Source organism: Astatotilapia calliptera, unplaced genomic scaffold, assembly GCF_900246225.1.
Source record: "Astatotilapia calliptera unplaced genomic scaffold, fAstCal1.2 U_scaffold_1, whole genome shotgun sequence".
In the NCBI taxonomy this organism is placed as follows: Eukaryota; Metazoa; Chordata; class Actinopteri; order Cichliformes; family Cichlidae; genus Astatotilapia; species Astatotilapia calliptera.
In genome coordinates this window covers 1,591,628-1,614,706 of record NW_020535618.1, presented here as the reverse complement: position 1 = coordinate 1,614,706, position 23,079 = coordinate 1,591,628, and the positions used below count along the sequence as shown (strand labels likewise).

The window sequence follows — 23,079 nt, the reverse complement described above, 5'->3', positions numbered from 1 at the left end:
GATCCTGGATGAAAGTCAAGATTTTATGTCTTTTAATAATTCCAATAAAAGTTTTGCATAAATGGTATGCAAAAATGTGGCTTAATTTAAATTAAGAGTAAATTAAATCTAGTAAGAGTAAGATAAATCTAAAATTGGTTTATTCTTATCACAGGAGAGAGAGAGCTTGGGTTTAATCAAGGCCATGAAGGCTGGGATGAGGTTCAATTAATCCTAAAATGAAGACAGGTCAAAATTAGGTTCAGCTTAACATTAGGAAAGATTATGTTTAGGTTTGATTAAGCGTATGGATTGTTCAGATAAGGTTAGGTAAAGTTTAGGTTCATCCTGAGGTTAGGAAAGATTAGATTCAGTTTCAGTTAAGGTTTTCAAAAATGTTCATTTAAGGTTAGACTAAAAATAAGATTAAGGTAAAACAAATAATGCTTGATAGCCTTTCACGAATGATCTTTTAAGAAAGGCATACAATCTTCCCTGAAAAATATCATTTGAATGAATGAATATGGTCTTACCTTGAATTCAGTTACTTAGGAATCACTGGGATCTCTTTCTGCTAAAAACATAAACTGTTATTATTAATAACACTGCTACCAGTTTTGTGACTTCCACTTCTTCTGCAATACCTTTTATTAGAGGTACAATAACTGTGATACAAATAAGTTTTTTTAAACCTGCTCCCTCCGTGTCTACAGCTGAGCTGATCTGCATCCACCTCTCTGTGTGTTTCCGTGTGTGGGTTCACTCCTGATCCATGACGTCTAGCCTCTGCTCCCGTATTAGCCAAGCTGTTTATGCACGGCTGCACACACACAAACACACCTCTACAATCCGATACGACCAGCATAGTTGCACACACTCACATTCTAATGCAGCTCCAAGAGCTAAGACAATAACATATTTCAAATCTACTGGAGAGTTGGGACAGTGTAAAAAATATATTTTACCTTAGAACTTGGTGAGCCTAACAAATACCATTCGAATTTCTTATGACTATAGTTATGATTAAGACACTCCTGTTCTAATTTGTAGTCATTTGCATTATGTTAAATGCTGGGGTAGATCACCCCTACATCCAACATCCATCCATCCATAGTCTCCTTCCACTTATCCAAGTCCAGGTCTTGGGTACAGCTGTCTCAGCAGACATCAAGACCCTGTCCCTGGTGACGACCTCTAACTCTTCTGGAGGGACTACAAAGCCAGCTGAAAAATATAACCTCTGCAGTAGAACATGTCCCAAATACCTCCTCTTGGAGGCATCCAGGAGGGATCATGGTCAGATGAACCACCTCAACTGGCTCATTTTGATGTGGAGGAGTAGTGGCTCTACTCCAAGCCCCTTCTCGGCGACCTTCTTCTCCTGTCTCCAAGGCTGAGTGTAAACATCTCCTGTTTCACCACATCCCATAGGTGCTCTATTGGATGAAGAAGACATTAAATATGGAGGTAATTTGAGTACAGGGAACTCATTTTCATGTTCATGAAATCAGTTTGAGATTATTTGAGCTTTATGATGTGTGTGGGAGCAACCATCAGAAGATGGATACACTTCATAAAGACATGGACATGGTCAGCAACAATAACTTCAAATATCCTTTCAGCAAAAAAAAAGCAGATCAAATCAGCCATTAATTTTAGCAATGGTGTATTTTTCTAGCTTGGTGCTCAAAAGGTATTGTATTTAGTTATTTTATTAATGCTGGATTAACAAACATTCAGTCATTGTGCTAAAAACACATAGCAACTTAATATAAACATGAATTTCCCAAAATTTAATAACCATCTGGCTTTCCCACACCTTTATCCATTAGTTTAACATCAGGTTCTCTTTCTGCAACAGGCTGACTCAAGTCAACATCTGTCTCTTCAGTTACCACATTTGCTTCTCCTACAATGACACCTGGTTTCATCTATCACTTCAATAGTTCATATCATATTAATATGAACTATTATACTGATAAAAGTTTTTCTTTTTGTACAGCAGCCACAGACCAATTTTATTAATTCTGAAAAAGAGAATAATCTCCTAAAGAGTCTCCACAGGGAGGCAGCAATAGCTTATAGACTAGAGCGTTCCATCTGTTTTTCAGTTTCATAAAAACTCTGTGAAATCTCTGAAATGTAATTTAGAACTACATAAGTAATTAAATCTAAAAGAACTACTTATTTACATTAGGTAACTTCATTTTAACTATGACAAAAACTAGTTGTAACAACTACATAAGATTATTTTAGCATAAAAATAAAAACAAACAAACAAAAACATTGTTTCAAGTTAATGAACGCTAACTACAAAACAAGATATTGACGAGGGCAGAGATGCTTTATACATCTGGCCCTGCCTCTACAGTGAACTCTCAAGGACACTATTGGCCCTCACCCAGGGAAGTATTTAAAGTGTGCTGATGCCGTTTAAAAGCTGTATTCCTTCTATTCTTTTGTGTTTTTACAGAGAAGAGATGACACAAAGACGACTTGAAAGTGATGGTAATGGTGACATCATGATGTAGCTTCCAACATTCAGATTATCTTAAAATCCTTTATGTGTGTGTGTGTGTATATAATATATATATATATATATATATATATACATACATATATATATATATATACATATATATATATATATATAATTTATAAAACCTTAAACAACATGCCCACATTAAATTATCTCATATCTCAATGAATTATATGTATAAATTTGCATCTAAATATGTTGTTAGTCGCTTATTTACTTATTTTCTTAATGATATCATGAACCATTAATAGTTCCTGAGTAATTACATGGTATAAAAATGTTGTCATTAATCACATTGTATGTGATTTTATTAAGCACTACTGAACGATTTTTATCTCTGCTTATAAATCTTTCCATTCTGCAACAGCAAAGCTTTGAGAGCCTGATAACATTATTACATCAGCACTTACCCTGTTGACCAGAACATCTATAACCTAAATTAGCAAACCTTCTATTTAAGTAGAGATTTATAGAAAGAGGCCTGGCTAAGAAGTTATGTCTTTGATCGATGAAAAGGATAATTTTAATTTCTTTATGATAGAACAAAGGAATGTAGAAATGACAAAAAATATTAAAGGCTTTGTTGTTTGCTTGTCCATATTCTTGTATTTTTGGATAGCTATTAATCAGTAAATAATTAAGCAGTCATTTCAAGTATTAAAAAGAAAACACCAGCTTAAATTAGAGCTTCACAAAAATCAGGAAGAGCTGTCGTTCATTGGGGGGAAACATAAAGGAGACTAATGATATCCAGTGGAGGTGTGGCAATGCTCATTTTTGTCTGTTGATTTTAAAGTAGAGCTAAATGTGGCTGTGTGTTTGTATAGGTGTTTGTTTATTTCCATGTTTCAACTTTTTTGATTTACTGGGTATGAGTATTTGTAGGTGAAAGACTGTTGTGTGTGGGAAGGGCACAGAGTGGAGGCCAGACAGGTGAGCCCATTTACATCCACTTATCAAGGGCCTGAATTTGGGGATACTAAAGGTTTATTTGAAATGTTATTTTTCCAGGGAGGAATGATTGTGCAGCATACATCTTTAAAAAGCAAGTATTGTTGGGGGGGCTTTTCCATCCATAGGAGGTCAAAAGTACAAAGCATCTGGATGGTGCACATCAGATGCTTTTGATAGACATCAGTATTCAACATGATTTCTTGAGGTAGAGAAATTAATTAATCTATTTGATAATTAGAGGTGGGTTGCATGAATAAGAATCTGAAAGGGAGCATGACAAAGAGCATTGATATTTAAAGCATGCAAAGTGAAGGCTGATTCTCAAAGCAGATGGGCGAGAAGATGATTGGACTAGAGCAGGGGTCGGCAACCTGCGGCTCTTTAGTCCTTATAGTGCGGCTCGGCGTGGTTTGGGAAAATAAATTAGAAGTATTTAGCTGAAGTGTATTTTATTTATGTTAGTTCTTTTTTAACGTGTAGTTCTAAATTGTTAGATTATTGTGATATTGAAATATAAAAATATACATCTCTTTATTGACCACTTTTCACACATGGTTGCTGTACGCATACAGCCGGCTGTAGCTTTGCAGCTCACAGCTCGACACACACCAACACAACAGCACAGATAGCACAGACGTTAAGCCGGTGAGGCGTGATTGCAGGTGCCGCTCAGGTGCGTCCGCATCCCCTGCAGCGGTGCTGCAGACCACGCCCCGCCACACACATTTATCAGGTAAAATACATATTTAGGCAGAATTTTGCAAATATCTATTTTTCTTTTTTAGCAGCATAGTTTTAGTTCAGCTGGGTGTCTTTCCTTTTGTTATATTTCTTTAAGAGTTCAAAATGTGTTAATTACATAAATAAAATGTAATTTTCTCTGTAGCACTTCATGGATTTCATAAGCAACACACCTTAGTTGCTCTGTGGATTCTTTTAAAAAGCAGTTAAAAACTTTTCTGTTCAAACAAGCCTTTTGTTGATCTACGTATTTTATATTCTTTACATTCTTTACATTTGATCTTTTACATTGTGTATAATGTCTATTGATTGTATTGTTTATTTTAATATTTGTGTACAGCGCTTTGTGACTGCCTGTCTGTGAAAAGCGCTTAATAAATAAACTTTACTTACTAAATTACTAAATTCCACTTTTAAATCAACCCCGGTGAACTTTCATTTCTCCCGTCACCACCAACTGGTCGGAGCACATAGCTGTCCCTCCCTGATCCTGGTGCTACTGGTGGTTTGACCTTAAGTAGTTGGTGTACGGCTGGTTTGGTGATATGGTTGTTTGTCGTCTGGTATTCATTCTCAGAATATCAAACTCACCTGGATTCTTGTATGACTGCAAACTTTAACTATCGGGAAAAATCTCTGAAAAAGTGAAAATGAAGCAGACACCACACCTATGGCTTTAAGCCTGATGCCCTCCAGATAAACACCTGCTGATGAAAGCCAAGCACAAAAGGCTTCAATAAATTTTTTTTATCAATGCATCTTTTTCTCTTGGTGGACTAATAATACAGTAGTACTATGTGAAAGCATTGAGCTACCTGTAGTTTCTTTATGTTTAGCTAGGAAAAAGGGAAATATGTGCATTGAATTGTGTGCAAACGTACATGGAAATAGACGATATACTGCAAAAAGAGTTTGCACAACTCTAATGCTCTTGAACATCAACACAGCCTGCAATATAAATGTCTCCAAGTAGTGTTCAGGAATATCTCTTCAAGCTTCTTGAAAGACATTCAAATCTCTTTTTTTGCCTTTTGTCCTGTTCTTTGTCATCACACTGCACTGGTAGTGTGTTAGGAATAATTGGGCCACATTTGGTAACAATTGCGTGGGAACGTTCTTATCCTGTGCAAGGAGTAAAACTAAAAATAGGCCACGACATAAAAATACTGTCAGATTTATGAAATTTTTGTTTTCACCCTCGTGCGTATGTCAATAAATCAGAATTGTTTGGAACCAACAGCCTTGTTGAATCTGTATACTGCCCCACAGCAATTTCTCTGTATACCGACACGTTTATTTCCAGGTGAAGCAAAGAAAGGGGTGAAATGAGAGACAAGATAAGACAAGAGATCATGGAATATGTTTCAATTGACAAATGCTTCATGGTCACAGCTGCAGTGATGCAGATGTCGCACCGGTCTGTTGTGGTGAAGACAGAGCTCAGTGTAAAAGTAAAGCTGTTGATTTACTGGTCGATACGTCCCCTGTGCTTTCCCTAAGTGATAGTATTTTGTTTTCCTTTATATGCCTTTTTAAAATATATAATTACAGGATCTGACCTACTTACTACTGTCACCAAGTGCTTGCTCATAGGGGGTTGTCTGCTTGTTGTTGTTTTTTCTCCACTCTGTTTTATAGGCTCTTTACCTTTCAATATAAAGCGTGTAAAGTATAAAGTGCCTTAAAAGGTTATTTTTGGCAATATGAAAATAAAATGAAATAAAATTTTTAAAAATTGAATTCAATTGATTTGTATTAACTCTCAACTCATCACACTGACAGTTTGTTAATAACTAAAACTAAAGTTTTTCTGTTTAAGTAGAACTAGCTGAGCTGGTTTGGTGATATGGTTGTTTGTCGTCTAGTATTCATTCTTAGAGTATCAAACTCATCTGGATTCATGTCTGACTGCATACTTTAACTATCGGGAAAAATCTCTGAAAAAGTGAAAATGAAGCAGACACCACACCTATGGCTTTAAAGCTTTTGCCCTCCAGATAAACACCTGCTGATGAAAGCCAAGCACAAAAGGCTTCAATTCAGTTTTTTTTTAAATCAATGTATCTTTTTTTCCTCTTGGTGGACTAATAATACAGTAGTACTATGTGAAAGCATTGAGCTACCTGTAGTTTCTTTATGTTTAGCTAGGAAAAAGGGAAATATGTGCATTGAATTGTGTGCAAACACAGCCTGCAATTTTTCTTATAATGTCTAGTTTTCAAAGCAGTTTTTTGTATGCTGGCTGCCTTTTGTCTTGTTCTTTAGGAATAATTGGGCCTCATTTGCTAACACTTGCATGGAAATGTTCCTACCCTGTGCAAAATAAAAAACAACACCTCCAGGTGAAGCAAAGAAAGTGGAAAATGTCTCTCTTTGAAAAAAACTTGCCCAACAAACTGTAGAAAACATTCCTTCTGAAACAGATTGTTGGACCACATTTTTGAAAGAAGGATGTCTTTTCAAAAACCTGTTTCAGCAAGAATTTTTTTCTCATTAAGTAGGTCAGAGTCTGTATCTTTGGGTCTTTAAAAGGCAGGAGGCTACAGAATTCTCTACTCTGTTTTCAGAGCCGAGCTGTTGCTTTCCAAACCTGCAACTGCTGTGATTCCTCCAATAACTGAGACGATGGCAAACAGTGAGTATAAAATATATATTTATATGTTTGAATTATCAATATATATAAATGACAGTACATTTAGAACAGATACAGTTTGTCTGAAATTACATAAAAGGTGGACATAAAGTCCAGATTTTACATTTTTGGTTAAAATGTTCATCAGTACAGAGGAGAGATCTTGGGGGTTCTGTCATGGTCTGAGGCTGCATTTTAGCCACTGATGTTAGCATTTTTGGAATTATGAAAAACAAACAAATGGCAGCCTGGCTGCCTCAGGAATTTAAACACGAGTCTCTAAAATTAAGTACTACTACTATTTTTAATAAAAATAACAATATTAACTACAGTTATTGTTGTTATTGCCAAAACACTATAAACCATAAAATGCTCAGAATTACAATAAAAAGCATATAAAGAAAACAAAATATTATCACTTAGAGAAAGCACAGCCACCCTTTGGAGGACTTATTTCAGCCGCTACGCAAAGCTGGTGACCACTGGTCAGATCGACCAGTAAATCAACAGCTTTACTTTTACACTGAGCTCTCTCTTCACCACAACAGACCAGCACATGGTCACATGGTCACATCTGCATCACTGCAGCTGTGACCATGAAACATTTGTCAATTGAAACATATTCCATGATCTCTTATCTTATCTCAACAAGGCTGTTGGTTCCAAACAATTCTGATTTATTGACATACACACGAGGGTGAAAACAAAAATTTCATAAATCTGACAGTATTTTTATGTCGTGGCCTATTTTTAGTTTAGAAATTGGGGTGGGGCAGTGTACATATGTAACAAAGCTATTGGTTCCAAGCAATTTAAATTTACTGACATATGCACTGTGCTGAGAACAAAATATATGGGTACGCATGTTTCATAAATCTGATAGTATTTTTGTGTGCTGGGATTTTTTATATTTATTTTCATTTTTTGCACAGGGTAAGAATGTTAGCAAATGAGGCCCAATTATTCATAATGCACTACCAATGCAGTGTGATGACAAAGAACAGGACAAAAGGCAGCCAGCATACAAAAATGAGCTTGTCTTTCAAGAAGCTCGAAGAGATATTCCTGAACACTATTTGGAGACATTATAAAAAAGATTGCAGGCTGTGTTGATGTTCAAGGTCATTAGAGTTGTGCAAACTCTTTTTGCAGTATATCGTCTATTTCCATGTACGTTTGCACACAATTCAATGCACATATTTCCCTTTTTCCTAGCTAAACATAAAGAAACTACAGGTAGCTCAATGCTTTCACAAGAGAAAAAGATGCATTGATAAAAAAAAAAAATGATTGAAGCCTTTTGTGCTTGGTTTTCATCAGCAGGTGTTTATCTGGAGGGCATCAGGCTTAAAGCCATAGGTGTGGTGTCTGCTACATTTTCACTTTTTCAGAGATTTTTCCTGACAGTTAAAGTTTGCAGTCAGACAAGAATCCAGATGAGTTTGATATTCTGTGAATGAATACCAGACAACAAACAACCATATCACCAAACCAGCCGTACACCAACTACTTAAGGTCAAACCACCAGTAGCACCAGGATCAGGGAGGGACAGCTATGTGCTCCGACCAGTTGGTGGTGACGGGAGAAATGAAAGTTCACCGGGGTTGATTTAAAAGTGGAATTTAGTAATTAGTGAATATTGATTGCTAATCATTGATTCTCTAAAAAAAAAAAAAAACATCTTGTTCTCACAGATGTTTGAAAATAGTTGAAAATTATTAACTCTTTTATAAACTTTCATTTTTTCACAGTTTTCAAAAGCCCTTAATATGTGAAAGGGGCACTAACAGGAAGTAAATAACAACTTAAAAAGAGGTCATTGCAGAGGAATTTATGATCAAAACTGAGATATTTGAGATAATTTGAATATTTTTGAATCCTAGAAGAGTTAAAAACAGTAAGATAGGAAACCTGTGACTCAAATGTCATCACTACCATTTCTGAATTATAACTTCCTGTAAAATTTCAAGCTTGCCAGTTAACAAAGGCTTTTCATGTCATACTTATAGTTGCTTTTGTGGCTCTCTAAGATAATTACATTTGTACTCATGTTGTGTTTTTTGTTGCAGGAATTAACAAGGTGAATTTTCACTGCGTGACTAACAACACTGCTCATCGCACCATTGAAATTACAAGAAAGCAGCTGATTGTTAGGCGTGGCCAGCCCTTCCTGCTGACCCTGGAAATGGTGCAGCCTTTCAGTGTCAGAGACACACTCCTGCTCACTGTGGAGACAGGTAGCCACTTGAACTGGTTTTAAAAGCCAATTTTTCTGCCACGCTGTTTGTCATCACATCACATGCTTCAAAACATTAAAATAGTCCACTGATAAATAACTATTTACAATATGATGTTTAAAAGTTCTTAATATGGTAAAGTGTCCATACAGGAGTTAAATAACATTATATTTGAACTCAACAATTAACATAACACATTTGTAACTCTACAAAATCACCTGTTGATGTCCTCCAGCTTATTGGCAGTCTATTATGATTAGGCTCTGGTTAACAACCATTGCCTAATCATAGTCCTCAGTGACCTGGTGGAAGTAAAGAGGTTAAGTAGAGTTTTTTGAAGAAAACAACAAAATAAAACTGATTGATCCCTGAAATGTAACAAGTGCTCTTCCCCACTTCTTCCTTACTTCAGGTTCTGCTCCATCAGAAAGACATGGAACACGTTCTCAGTTTGGTAACCCGTCTGCCAAATATACCAGTGATGCCAAGGCAATATGGAAGTATGAGATTGACAGGAGTGCTGTCCTGGAGAGGGGCATTGTGGCTCTCTCTGTGACCCCACCAACTGACGCTCCTGTGGGGAAATACTCCCTGTCTGCAATGACACATGGTGAAACAAGAAATCTGGGAACTTTGGTGGTGCTCTTCAACCCCTGGTGCTCTGGTAAGAAGCAAAGTTTTAGTCCTGATAAGTAAAACAAAAGAAAAAGAAAAAAGACAGACAATCTGTAACTAATAGAAGTTATTATCTATAGATAGAGGTTTTTGTTGTGTTTTTGATATATGAACTTACCATAAAAGCTGAGTCATTCTGCTAATAAATTTGCTAAGGATGCTTGCATTATATTTGCATGTGTCTGCAGGTGACTGGGTGTATCTTCCCGATGACAGAGAAAGACAAGAATATGTGATGAATGAAGAGGGAACCGTCTACATAGGAACATCACACTACATAGGTTCACAGCCCTGGATCTTTGGACAGGTCAGCACCAGAGTGCTGCCATGCTTATGCTGCCATATTTGGCCAGTATTCTGAAGGTTACGCAAAATTGAATGTTAGTTACAACAAAGTGATTTATATGAGAAACAGGAAGATTAGCTAGTCAATTATCTGTCAGTTTTGTACTTTCCCTAAACCTGTAACAATTAGTAATATGAGTGAAGCAAGAAAGCTGAAAATATATTTGGAAATTAGCTGAAGCACATAGTCATGTGAAAACTTCAAAGGACTGTATACAGCATAATGAAAAACTTAAGTAAATCCAATGATTTGACAGCTTCTAGAACCTACTTTAACAGCAATACACAGAGTTTTGTTTTCTGCATGGCTTTATGACTTTCTTAACCCACTGTACTGACAGTTGATATGAGGTTTTTGTGCTAATATGTTCTGTTTGGTTTTTCTCCAAAGATCGTTCTGGCCAAACATTTGCACTTTGGTATCATCTGTCTTCTTCTTCCAGAAGTCTTGTGATTTGTTGAGCTGCACTGCGATGTTGTTTTGAGAGAAAAGAGGCTTTCTCCTGGCAGCTCAGACTTGTTCACTCTTTTTCTAATTGTACTGTAGAGAACATCAAGATGTAACATGCTAACTGAGGCCTGTAGAATACCTCTGGGATTTTTCCAGGTATCCTGAGTATTGGATGGTCTGATCTTAGGGTGAATTTTCAGCAACATAAAGTTATAAGAATATAACCAGATAATTATTTAGAGAAACCAAAATCATTAAAACCAGAAGAAAGTAAATGGTAAATGGCCTGTATTTATATAGCGCTTTACTAGTCCCTAAGGACCCCAAAGCGCTTTACATATCCAGTCATCCACCCATTCACGCACACATTCACACACTGGTGATGGCAAGCTACATTGTAGCCACAGCCACCCTGGGGCGCACTGACAGAGGCGAGGCTGCCGGACACTGGCGCCACCGGGCCCTCTGACCACCACCAGTAGGCTACGGGTGAAGTGTCTTGCCCAAGGACACAACGACCGAGACTGTCCAAGCCGGGGCTCAAACCGGCAACCTTCCGATTACAAGGCGAACTCCCAACTCTTGAGCCACAATCGCCACAATCAGTAGAATATTTGAATTTGATTGTTTTGTGTTTTTTCACTATTTAAAATCATTTTAGGCTCTTTATCTTCCTATTTAAAGGGCTTTGAGACAGTTTTTGTTATGATTTGACGCTAGATTTTTTAAGACTTGATTTGAATTTGAATATGACATAAATACACTAAAAAACCTGGTCTGCGCTTCCACAGGCCCCCGCTGGTTTAGAGACTTATTCCTCATGAAGAAAGCAAGACAATGACGGAACCGGGTTTTACATGCTAGCAAGGGAGGCTGTTGGAACCAGGCTCTTGGAGCTAAACGCTCCTCACCTGTCTCCTAGCCAGCATCAAATAAACAGCCTTCCTTGCTGCCTTTCATTGAAAACAGTTACAGTACACACAAGCACCACCCATTGTAAAAGCCCCCTATGGTTCTAAAAGATAAGGCACTATGTGTGTGCACGTGTAAGCACGTGTGTGTATGTGTGTGTATGCATGTGAGTGTGTGTGTTTGTGTTTGGGGGTGCGTTTGTGTGACCTCCTGCTTATCAAAAGGGTAATAAAAGCAGGAAGCTTACTAACCAAGAAAACAAAACCCTCACATAGATGTCCCTATAATAAAACACTACAGCCTCACCCACCATTTAACAGGCTGGTGAGGTGGCCAGAAACAAAGGAATATCTTTGATCATACAGTTTGAACTAAGACTTACAAATTTAAGTAACACAATGACAACATTTAATAATTTGACTCTAACATGATGTTGTGACTTTTCTGCTGATTACAGGTGACTTCTTTTATCAGACTAACAATATTGATGTTTCCATGATGCAGTCACTGGAAGGCAATTGTCAATAATTTTCGATGTAAAAGTTAAAATTATTGATGTTGGTCCAAAATAGTAATTATACAGCAATACGCACCAGTAGCATATTCTGTTAGAAATCCACATTACTTTTATTTTTCTACAAGAGAATTAAGAACGTTAAAGTGTGCTGTTTAATTTGAAGAATATTTGATACACCGTGTCATGACAAAAGTGGCCTTTGAGCTTTTGACTGGTCACAAATTCATGACAAAGATCCCTAAGCTTACAGCCAGATTAATAATACATTCTTTCCTGCAATTGGTATTGTAGCTCTAACTTGTGCTTCTTACCCAGTTCGAGGAGGAAATGGTTGACATTTGTCTCAAGATATTGGATGCCAACCTCAAACACAGAAAAGACCCAGCTGGTGACACCTCTGCTCGTTGTAACCCCGTCTATGTTAGCCGTGTGATCAGTGCCATGGTAGGACCTAAATTCACGTGCATTACAATTTACATTTAACACTTCATTTAAAAACTTACAAGTTAAGTTTTTAATGCTACCTGTTGTAACAATAATAATAATAATATAAACCAAATTTACTCTTGTGCAACCAATGGATGAGCAAGAATGGAGCATTTGTCTGATTTGCAGCTCAACTCCAATGATTATGAAGGTGTACTAGTGGGACGCTGGGACGGAAACTATAGTGATGGATGCAGCCCCACCTGCTGGACTAGCAGCGTTAGCATCCTTCAGCGCTGGTTTCAAAACCGCTGCAATCCTGTTACGTACGGACAGTGCTGGGTGTTCGCTACTGTAATGTGTACAGGTACTGCGAATACTGTGTTGTTTATGTGTGGCAGAGTATTGCCATGAACTTTAAGCAAGACCGAGACGTCATTTGACTTGATCATTTTGTTGTCTGTGATTTCAGTGATGCGATTCTTTGGTATTCCATGCCGTGTCGTCACCAACTTTCAATCTGCTCATGACTCAAACAATACCCTCGCTATTGATGAATATTATAATGACTATGGAGTCCGTAGCAAGGAGGCCTCCGAAAGTGTCTGGTAAGACATTCAGACAGTCAGTCAGATGTGAAAGCAAAAAGAAAACTTTATTATTGTTTTCTTGCTGTTTGAGTTTTGAGGCCTGACTTGAAAAGGAACACGAACGTCTGTTAAAGTTACATATTGATAATACTAATGACATATTTTCACACAGACAGAGCTATTATATTATGCAATTTAAAAACCTCAGAGATATAAACTGGAAAGCTCACCTTTCTTGTGCAGGAACTTCCATGTGTGGGTGGAGGGATGGATGAAACGACCAGACCTCATGAAAGGTGGTATTTATGATGGCTGGCAGGTCTTGGATCCCACTCCACAGGAAGAAAGTGAAGGTAAAAACTATTTAGTTTTTGTTTAGAAATGAATTCACTGAGACAGATGCACAAAATAATGATTCCAAAGAGAAGTACAAACAATTATTTTGTTGGTTCTTTAAAAACGTTTTTGTTACATTTGTAAAAGTCCAGCTTTGCTTTTGCTGCTCCAGGTGTATTCTGCTGTGGTCCAGCCCCAGTCAACGCTATCCTACGTGGTGACACAGACGTCAAGTATGATGTACCATTTGTCTACGCTGAGGTCAACGCTGACATTGTCAAATGGATGGTCTGTACCAGTGTTATAAAATAACCAGCTATATACTATACAGTCTGTCTATACAATCTGTATTTCTACCTTTTATCTGAAGAATTAACTCTTTCAGCTCTTTTAAACTCAGTTTTAACCTTAATCCTAACCTTAAAAGATCTGGTACCTACCATTTTTATCAAGTTTCCCTATTATATGTTATTGTTATTGACACGTCTTCCACAGAGGAAGCAGAATCAGGGGATGATGGAAATGACCTGTTCATCACCGGGAGTAAGGTCACTGAGGCAGTTAAACAACAACCTGGTGGCAGGGTCCCTGGGGTGGATGAGGTTCACCCTGAGTTCCCGAAGGTTCTGGATGTTGTAGGGCTGTTTTGGTCAACACGCCTCAACAATAGAGATCAGAGTACTTCTGGATTAACAGACTGGTGTGGTGGTTCCCATCATCAAGAAGGGGAGCAGAGGGTGTGCTACAACTGTAGAAGGATCACACTCCTCAGCCTCTGCTAGAAAGTCTATGCCAAGGTGCTGGAAAGGAGTGTCTGTCCGTTAGTTGAATCTCGGATACAGAAGGAAAAATATGTTTTTCATTCAATTCAATTCAATTTATACAGCAAGTTTAGTTACAGCACTTTCAGAAAGACATCTACTGTGATGAAGTCTACTCCCCACTGCTGTGTAATCAATTATTGTAAATTTAAACAGTGTTCAGGAAACACTGTTAAATGTTCAGTTTTTATGCCATATGTTAAAACAAGATCTAGAGTGTGATTAAAGTGGTGGGTGGGTTCTTTTACATTTTGAGAGAAACCAATTGAGTCTAATAACAGATTAAATGCCATGTTGAGGCTGTCATTTTTAGCATCTACATGGATGCTAAAATCACCCACAATAATTATTTTATCTGAGCTGAGAACTAAATTAGATAAAAACTCTGAGAAATCAGAGAGAAACTCTGTGTAAGGCCCAGGTGGACGATAGATGATAACAAGTAAGACTGGTTTCTGAGTTTCACAGCTGGGGTGGACAATGTTAAGCATCAGGCTTTCAAATGAATTAAAAGTCTGTCTTGGTTTTTCGTTGATTAATAGGCTGGTGTGAAAAATTGCTGCCACACCGCCCCCTCGGCCTGTTCTTTGAGATATCCGGAAGTTAGAATGACTCGGGGGTGTTGATTCATTTATTCAATTCATTTATTCAGTTCAATTATTAAGTCATGTAGTAACAGAGACTTGGAGGAGAGAGACCTAATATTTAATAATCCACATTTCACTGTTTTACTCTTTGGTTCAGATGTGGATACTGTATTGTTCTTTCTTTGTAATTGTTTATGTTTAAGTCGTTTGTTGCTGGTTTTTAGTTTGTTTTTTGTCTGTTTGGGAGCTGACACAGTCTCTATGGAGATGGAGGAGAGAAGCTGCAGAGAGGCGTGTAACACTGCAACTCTGCTTCCTGGTCCCAACTCTGGATAGTCATATTTTGAAGGGTTTAATAAATTTGTCCATATTTCTAGAAATGAGAGCTGCTCCATCCAAAGTGGGATGGATGCCGTCTCTCCTAACAAGACCAGGTTTCCTCTGGAAGGTTTGCCAATTATCTATGAAGCCCACATCGTTTCTGAGACACCACTCAGACAGCCAGCAATTTAAGGAGAACATGCGGCTAAATATGTCACTCCTGGTCTGATTGGGGAGGGGACCAGAGAAAACTACCATATTGGTTCAATATTGGTTTTAGTGACCTCTGATTGGCGTAACCGGGTGTCATTACTGCCGACGTGAATTATAATTTTACTGAATTTACGTTTACTCTTAGCCAGCAGTTTTAAATTTCCTCCAATGTCTCCTGCTCTGGCACCTGGAAGAAAAATGACTATGGTTGCCGGTGTCTCTAGCTTCATGCCTCAGAACAGAATCACCAATTACCAGAGTTTGACCACCTGTGGGTGTGTCGCTGAATCGGGAAAAGCAGGTAGACACATGAACAGCTTGGTGGTGTTCAGTGATCCTGGCCTCCAGACCTGCAAATTGGCTACATTTGTTACAAGTATCATTACTGCCAAGCAGTAACTAAACATCTGACACAATGAGCAGGAAAGTGCAGGAGGAACAGGTGAAGAGGCCATGCTGCTAGCGACTCAGCTACAAGCTAAGCAAGTGAAACCCTAAAGACACAGCGAGTGAATACTTGGACTCTAAATTGCTTTGAATGAAGCATGTGAAGATTGCACTATGAAATAAGATTTCTTTGATTAAATTGCTACGCAGATAAACTACACAAAAACACCACTGTGTGTTTGAACACAACACAATACTCTACTGCAGAGAGCGCGAACACCAAGTGACAGCGCCACCCAAAGCATCTCACAAGGTTCATCCCTGTCACGGAACACTAGAGCAGCTCTTTACCCTGTCTCGTTCCCATTGGGTGTTGGACAGCCAGTGTTGCCCTTTGTCACCAATTCTGTTCATAATTTTTATGCACAGAATTTCTAGGCTTAGCGAAGTGGCAGAAGGCTTCCACTTGGGCAGACTCAAAATTTAATCTCTGTTTTTTGAGGATGATGTGGTTCTGTTGGCTTCATCAGGTGGTTGCCTCCAGCTCACACTGGAGTGGTTCGCAGCCAAGTGTTAAGCAGCGGGTTAGGTTGCTGCCCCCTGCGAAAATGGATGGATGTTGTTGTTAATTGACAAGATGTAAGACCATTAAGGAGCCCAATGTTCACTCTATATTTCTCTTGGCTACCCCTTCAAACTCATTCAACATCCCAAATGCAAACAGAGATCACACTTACATCGTCTACAATTTAATGGCGATAACTTCAACACAAAAGTTATTCTGACTGACAAACATAAGTGCAGATTTACCAGTGGCTTTAGCTTATTAAATTATGCAGTCCTGCACAAAGTATTGACAATTTTCTGTTTTGATGTTACTTTTCTCAGATCAGTACTAACGGTTCAAAGAAGAAAATGTACACTGACTCCATGTCAGTGGGTCAGAGCATCTCTACCAAGGCTGTTGACTCCTGGAAAAGGGTTGATATCACTGACAGCTACAAGCACAGGGAAGGTAAAACAAACATACAATGCTCATTTGCATTGCTCGTGTCAACTGGACATCAATAGCTTTATTATTTGGATAACTGTTTGGTAACATTCTAGTAGAATTGCTAAAGGCAGTTTCAGTTCAAATGATCCCAGACAACACAAACAAGTTTCTTATGTTTCCTAGCTCAGTTTGCTTACGATCTTGAGTTTATCAGTATTTCTAGTTTAGGTTTTCTTGGTTTTTATTTGATCCTGTTCATGTTTTTGTCTTGTTTCTATGGCATATATATGCCATTTTGTCTTGTGTCTCTCTGTCCTTCCCTGTTTCCCCAGTTAGGTCAGTCTCTTCTTCTGTGGCATGTCTCTGTGTGGCACTCTGTCTCTTGTCCCTGGCTCTCTGCCCCTCTCTCTCCTCCCTCTGTTCCCTGGGTTTCATCTGTCTGCATCTCAGAGTGTGTGTTTCTCCTACTTCCTGTTTCAGTTTGTCACTCTCTTATCATGTGTGTTCAATGTTCAGCTGTGCTTTACCTGTCTCATTGGTGGATTGTGTTCAGTCGTGTTCACCATGTGTCTTCTCTCTGTCCCAAATCCCTCCATCCCCCCGTCGGTGATCTCCCTCATTCTTCAGCTGTGTGTTCTGCCTGCTTGTCTAGTTTCCAGTAACTCCCAGTTCAGTTTTGTACATTCTATAGTTAATCAGTAAAGCTGCTTTTTGAGTTTAGTTTTGCCTCCAAGAGTCTGCATTTTGGGTCCCCCAATCATGCCCGCTTCACACAGCACATGCCATATTTCCCTACAGGCAGTGCAGAGGAGAGAGCCATCTTCAAACGTGCAGTCAGAATGAACTCAAAAGAAGGTCAAGGTGACATAGAAGAGGCACCCCAGTATGTTGAGATGAAAATCAAAGAGGTAAAACTCAAAATACAAGACTGGGAAAACTTTGTATCATTACAACATGATATAAATACAAGAATGTGTTGATTTGGTCAAAATTCATAATGCACGACAAGTAAAAACAAACAAACAGTTGAAACAGTGTGAAATGGGATGGGGCCTTTAAGGAAATTATCTAAGAATTATCTAAGAATAGCAACTAGAAGCCTGGAAAGCTGCAGACTCATCACCATCCTGAATGAGGCCAATGACGGTGATATCATCTGCAAATTTTAGGAGTTTAACAGCCGAGTTCTTGGAGGCGCAGTCATTGATGTACAGCAGGAGCAATAGTTGTGAGAGGACCGAGTTTCAGAGGTGATCTCCCCCAGCCTCACTTGCTGCTTCCTGTCTGTCAGGAAGCTGGTGATCCACTGACAGGTAGCTGGTGACATGCTGAGCTGGGAGAGTTTGGAGGAGAGAAATTCAAGCACAATGGTATTAAAAGCCGAACTAAAGTAAACAAACAGGACCCTGGCATAAGTTCCTGGGCGGTCGAGATGTTGCAGGATGTTTGAGGCAAGGAGGGTGAAACTCCGTCTGGTACAGGGGCTTTCATGGACTTGGGGGTCAATGTCTGAAACAGTGTCGCGCATTGCAGGTACCAGTGGCAATAAAATCAAAACACTGCATCAAACGCTAGTATTTCCAGCACCGGTAATCATTAATTCTGCGGTTTTAATCCCTACTTGCATTTTATTTGCCCCAAAAACAGTTCTGTACAAAGACAGACTTGACGAAAAGGCAACAAAAAGTATGAGGAGAAAAAAAAATCAAAGGATTGAAACGGCCTGTGTGCCACTCGTACCCACAATCCTTTGCGGTTTTACCCCAGAATGACGTCACATTTCCAATCTCTATAGAGATTGAAAATGTGACGTCATTCTGGGGTAAAACCGCAAAGGATTGTGGGAAGTCGTGGGAAGAGGTACTAGCGCACGCAGGTTTTCAATTGAAATCGGTTACACAGCGATAAAAAGAAGCAAAAAATAGCAAGAAGCTGTTGTATTATTATCTGCAATAGCCGGTCGCATGTCAGCCACGGGAAGCCGACAGGTAAAGAGATCAGTTGATATCGGATTACGTCATTGAAGAGAAATTGTTCAAGCCATGTTTCCGAAGTAACAAAGAGCCGACGGATGGCCATCAGCCCATCTGCCAGGTCTTTGTTTGCTTCCACAGGGGGTGGGGAGTGTCTGTAGTCGGTGATTTCCTGCAGGCCCCTCTACATTGACGCAGGGTTGTTGGCTGAGAGCCATTCTTTCAGCTTCTGGGAGTAGATCCTTTTGGCTGCTTTGATCTCCCTGGTCAGTGTGTTCCTGGCCTGCTTGTACAGGGCCCTGTCACCACTTCTGTAGGAGTCCTTCTTGGCCTTACGAAGATGTTGGAGTTTAGGAGTGAACCATGGTTTATTGTTGTATGTGCAAAAGGTCTTAGTTGGCACACACACACACACACACACACACACACACACACACACACACACACACACACACACACACACACACACACACACACACACACACACATCTTCACAAAAACTGATGTATGATGTCACAGTGTCCGTCAGCTCATCCAGATGCTGAGATGCAGCTTCGAAAACAGTCCAATCAGTGCAGTCAAAACAGTCCTACAGTTCCTGCTTTGCTGCGTTAGTCCACTTCTTCACAGTTTTTAATACAGGCTTGGCATGTTTGAGTTGTTGCCTTTAAACTGCAATAAGATGGACCAGGCAGTGATCAGAATATCCCAAGGCTGCCTGGGGGACAGAGCGAAATCTGCCGGGCTTACAACTTCATCGGGTGGACCGTGAAGCGGAGCTCTCAGGGAAAACAAAGGGTGGTGGAGTCTGCTTCTACATCAACGAAGGTTGGTGTACTGATGTCGCAGTGTTACAGAAATACTGCTGCTCAAACCTGGAAACTTTTTTCATCAACTGCAAACCATTTTATTCACTGCAGGAGTTTTGTTCCTTCATGCTGGTTGGAGTTTGCATCCCTCCTCAGGCCAATGCAAACAACGCACTGGCTGACCAGATTACCACCCTTGAAAGAAAATTCCTGGATTCCTTCACAATTGTCCTTGGGGATTCTAACAGAGCAAATCTAAACCATGAACTTTCTAAATATAGACAGCATATAGACTGCCCCACCAGGTACAACATTATATTGGAGCACTGTTACACTACTTTAAGACAGTATCTGGGATTCGCTGGGAAGAGAGCGGAGAGTGTACATTCACGAGGTGAATGGAGGGGAGTGTTGTGCGGAATCCCGGCTGATGTTACACCCCTGAAAACAGGGGGAAAGAATCACGAGAGTGATTATGACTTGCGTCTCTCGTGCAGTCGTTTATTGCAGTGAGGAGAACGCGCGAAAGCCCCCTAGTGGAGAATAGAGACACTACAAATCGATCCAAGAAAAGGCTTACTAGCCGATCAGTGATGTATAGATTGCAGTTCTCTTAAGTAACATGAAAGCCATTAATATAACATGAAAAAATAACCTCTTAACCATTTTCTTACCATATTTACATTATTTGTCCTTATATGAACTGATATGAATTAGTATTAACTGAACAGTTTTATATGCAGTAGTCCTTCAACCTGTCACACTGATGTACAGGGTGGGCCATTTATATGGATACACCGTGGGAATGGTTGGTGATATTAAAGTCCTGTTTGTGGCACATTAGTATATGTGAGGGGACAAACTCCTCAAGATGGGTGGTGACCATGGTGGCCAATTAGATGTCGGCCATCTTGGATACAACTTTTGTTTTTTTTCAATAGGAAGAGGGTCATGTGACACATCAAACTTATTGGTAATGTCACAAGAAAAACACTGGTGTGCTTGGTTTCAACATAACTTTCAATGTAACTTCAACACCAGGAGACCAAGGCGATAAATGGCCAGGACATTAAACTGAGGCTCAAGCTGAGCAGTAAGGATCACACCAATAAGGTGTTGTCTGTCCGTGTCAACGCTCAGGCCATGAGGTACAACGGCAATCCAGCGGACAACATCCTGAACAAAGTGCAGCACGTGACACTTCTGTCTGGACAAGGTCTGCAGTTCTTATCTTACAATTTTGGTCAGCATTGTAATTTATTTGAAAAGAAAAAAAAGAAATGATATAGATTTCTATGATTTGAGGCTGCTACTTCAAACTCCGCCCCAAGTCTCAGAAATGAAAGAAATTAGAAAGAAACAAGAAATTAAAGTTTCCTGATGATACCATGAATCTCTGGATCAGTTCTCACATTCCTGCCTCTCACTGTATGTCCTACAGATGTGGCCATACCTATCCAGATCCCCTTTGCAGATTACAGTAAATATATGGTGAACTGCGACAGCATAAAGGTTTCAGCAGTGGCCAGTGACAGTGATGAATACTACCAGACTGAGACCAACATCACCCTAGAGCAACCAGTCATCTCCATGAAGGTCATTAAAATCCAAATTTTGTGTGTAATATAAGGAAGTGCGTGATTTTATAACACAGGAAGTGAAAGCAGATTCAAACTAATGTCATTACTTGGTAACAAAGTATGTGTTCATGGTATACGGTAGACTGGCTGTGTGGCATGGCCTTACAACGATAACTGCTGATTGGTTATTTGACAGTCAAAAAAGCGTCACCTGAACTCAGTTGATGAACAGGTTCTATGAGATTCTGAAAATTCTGGACTTTGTTCTATAATTTGCTGCACATTAATGCTGTACTATATCTGTGCTTCTTTTAGGTTTTGTATCCAGTCCATGTGAACCATGAAATGACATTGGAGGTGGAATTTAAAAACCCGCTCAATGAGAGGCTGAGGAACTGCTCCCTGACAGTCATTGGATGTGGCCTTTTTAAATCAGACTATATACAAAGGTCAGTACTGAGACTTAACATACAATCTAACTCATTACAATCACAGGGTATAAGGAACAATGTGATTGTCTGGAGTTAATGATAATATTTCCCATCTTCAACCAGATGCTTTTTGTGAAACAGTAATTTGCTTTTTATGTGAGAGTTACAAAAACAAATATTGATTCTAGTCAGATTTTATTTCATCATCTCAGCGGTTCAATAATACTGGTTAAAAAAAACTCTTTATTTTCCTTGTACTCTGCCAGTTCACTCATTTTCATTTGGTTTAATATTGATGTTAATGCAGTAACCTCATTATGTAAAATATCTTTAAAACAACACTTTTAAACCATAAACTATTGATGCTTGTGTAAAGATGAAACAAATTCATGGAAATTTTCTTGTAACTTTAACTTATTTAATTCAAGCCATCGTTTGTCTGCCATGTGTCTGATATGTTGCCACAGAAAAAGAATTAAAAATCTTCAAAAAGGAAATAACGAGAGAAATAATCCATTAACTACTCATTTTTGTATACGTAGCCTTTTGTTTTGATTAAAGTTGTGTTTTTTCAAAGAATTGAAGTGGCCACAAAAGACTTTCAGATTTTGATTCATGCTGCATATTTTAGTGCTCCAAACAAATCTAAATTTTCTTTTTTTTCTCCAGTCTTCAAAAGAAAAGAAACATTTCTAACTTACAGTGCTATGTTGTTGGTAGTGCCACCAAGTGTTGTTCACCAATAAATAGTTCCAGCTCACAATTCCATTTTGCATAAAGATAAAAATAAAAAGAAACAGTATGCTAATCCTAATTACTGCTTACAGACTGCTTTTGTAAAGAGTTTAGCTAAAGCTAGGCAACCGTTTTCCTTTATCCCCCCCCCAAGCTAAGTTGGCTTAACTAGCCTAGGTTCTCATCCAAACAGGGCTTGAAGTAAAATAAAAAATAATAATGTTTTTCTATTTACAGTGACCTGGGTGAGGTAGAGCCAAAGGCCACACTGAAGCTCAAGATTACCACGACTCCCTACAGAGCTGGACTGAAGACCGTGGTTGCTGACTTCGACTGCAGCAGCTTCAGAGACATAAAGAGCTCCTGCATCGTTGACGTTAAACCATGAAGCTCTGGTTTCATTTACAGCTCCCTCTGTGTTTCTGTTTCTTTATTTAGTTTAAACTGGGATAGATTAATCTACTACACCTTGTTATAACTATCATCCACAGTAACGTTACTATCCATAGTCAAGGTTTTGTTTTTGTTTTTTCCCACTGGCTGAGATATAATCAAGTAGATTTTTTATTTCAAAGATGCAAACTGCCCAACATTTTCAGGGATATGCTTTGGGACTAACAGTTACCATAATTAATAATAATTAATGAGTAATGTAATCATTTTAATAAAAGAAGAGGGAGAAAACCGATTTCCTGATATTGCTTTGTAGCTTTTCTCTGTTTGTGCATTAATTATTATTGGGTTTAATTGATTGTGGGAAAATTATGAAGCTGTATTTTATGACAAGTTCTAAATATATAGCTCATCTCTTATACAAATTTGAGTAACAGTGATGGACCACCTCCTCCCCATCTCCTGTCCTAAATCCTGTCACCACTCGGATTCTGTTCTGC

The 23,079-nt window shown here is 38.8% G+C and overlaps 1 protein-coding gene across 1 annotated transcript in view; it reads left to right on the top strand.

Moving 5' to 3' along the window:
• Window positions 1-23,079, top strand: part of LOC113017188 (protein-glutamine gamma-glutamyltransferase 2-like) — a 27,020-nt gene extending 3,941 nt beyond the window's left edge. Inside the window, exons 2-16 of the mRNA XM_026160342.1 lie at window positions 6,781-6,848; window positions 8,916-9,083; window positions 9,496-9,747; window positions 9,947-10,065; window positions 12,299-12,427; window positions 12,599-12,776; window positions 12,882-13,017; window positions 13,243-13,352; window positions 13,508-13,623; window positions 16,553-16,679; window positions 17,457-17,566; window positions 20,482-20,656; window positions 20,882-21,036; window positions 21,336-21,469; window positions 22,424-23,079. Coding sequence (XP_026016127.1) covers window positions 6,839-6,848; window positions 8,916-9,083; window positions 9,496-9,747; window positions 9,947-10,065; window positions 12,299-12,427; window positions 12,599-12,776; window positions 12,882-13,017; window positions 13,243-13,352; window positions 13,508-13,623; window positions 16,553-16,679; window positions 17,457-17,566; window positions 20,482-20,656; window positions 20,882-21,036; window positions 21,336-21,469; window positions 22,424-22,574 — 2,070 coding nt within the window. The 5' untranslated portion in view covers window positions 6,781-6,838 and the 3' untranslated portion in view covers window positions 22,575-23,079. The remainder of the gene's footprint in view (window positions 1-6,780; window positions 6,849-8,915; window positions 9,084-9,495; window positions 9,748-9,946; window positions 10,066-12,298; window positions 12,428-12,598; window positions 12,777-12,881; window positions 13,018-13,242; window positions 13,353-13,507; window positions 13,624-16,552; window positions 16,680-17,456; window positions 17,567-20,481; window positions 20,657-20,881; window positions 21,037-21,335; window positions 21,470-22,423) is intronic.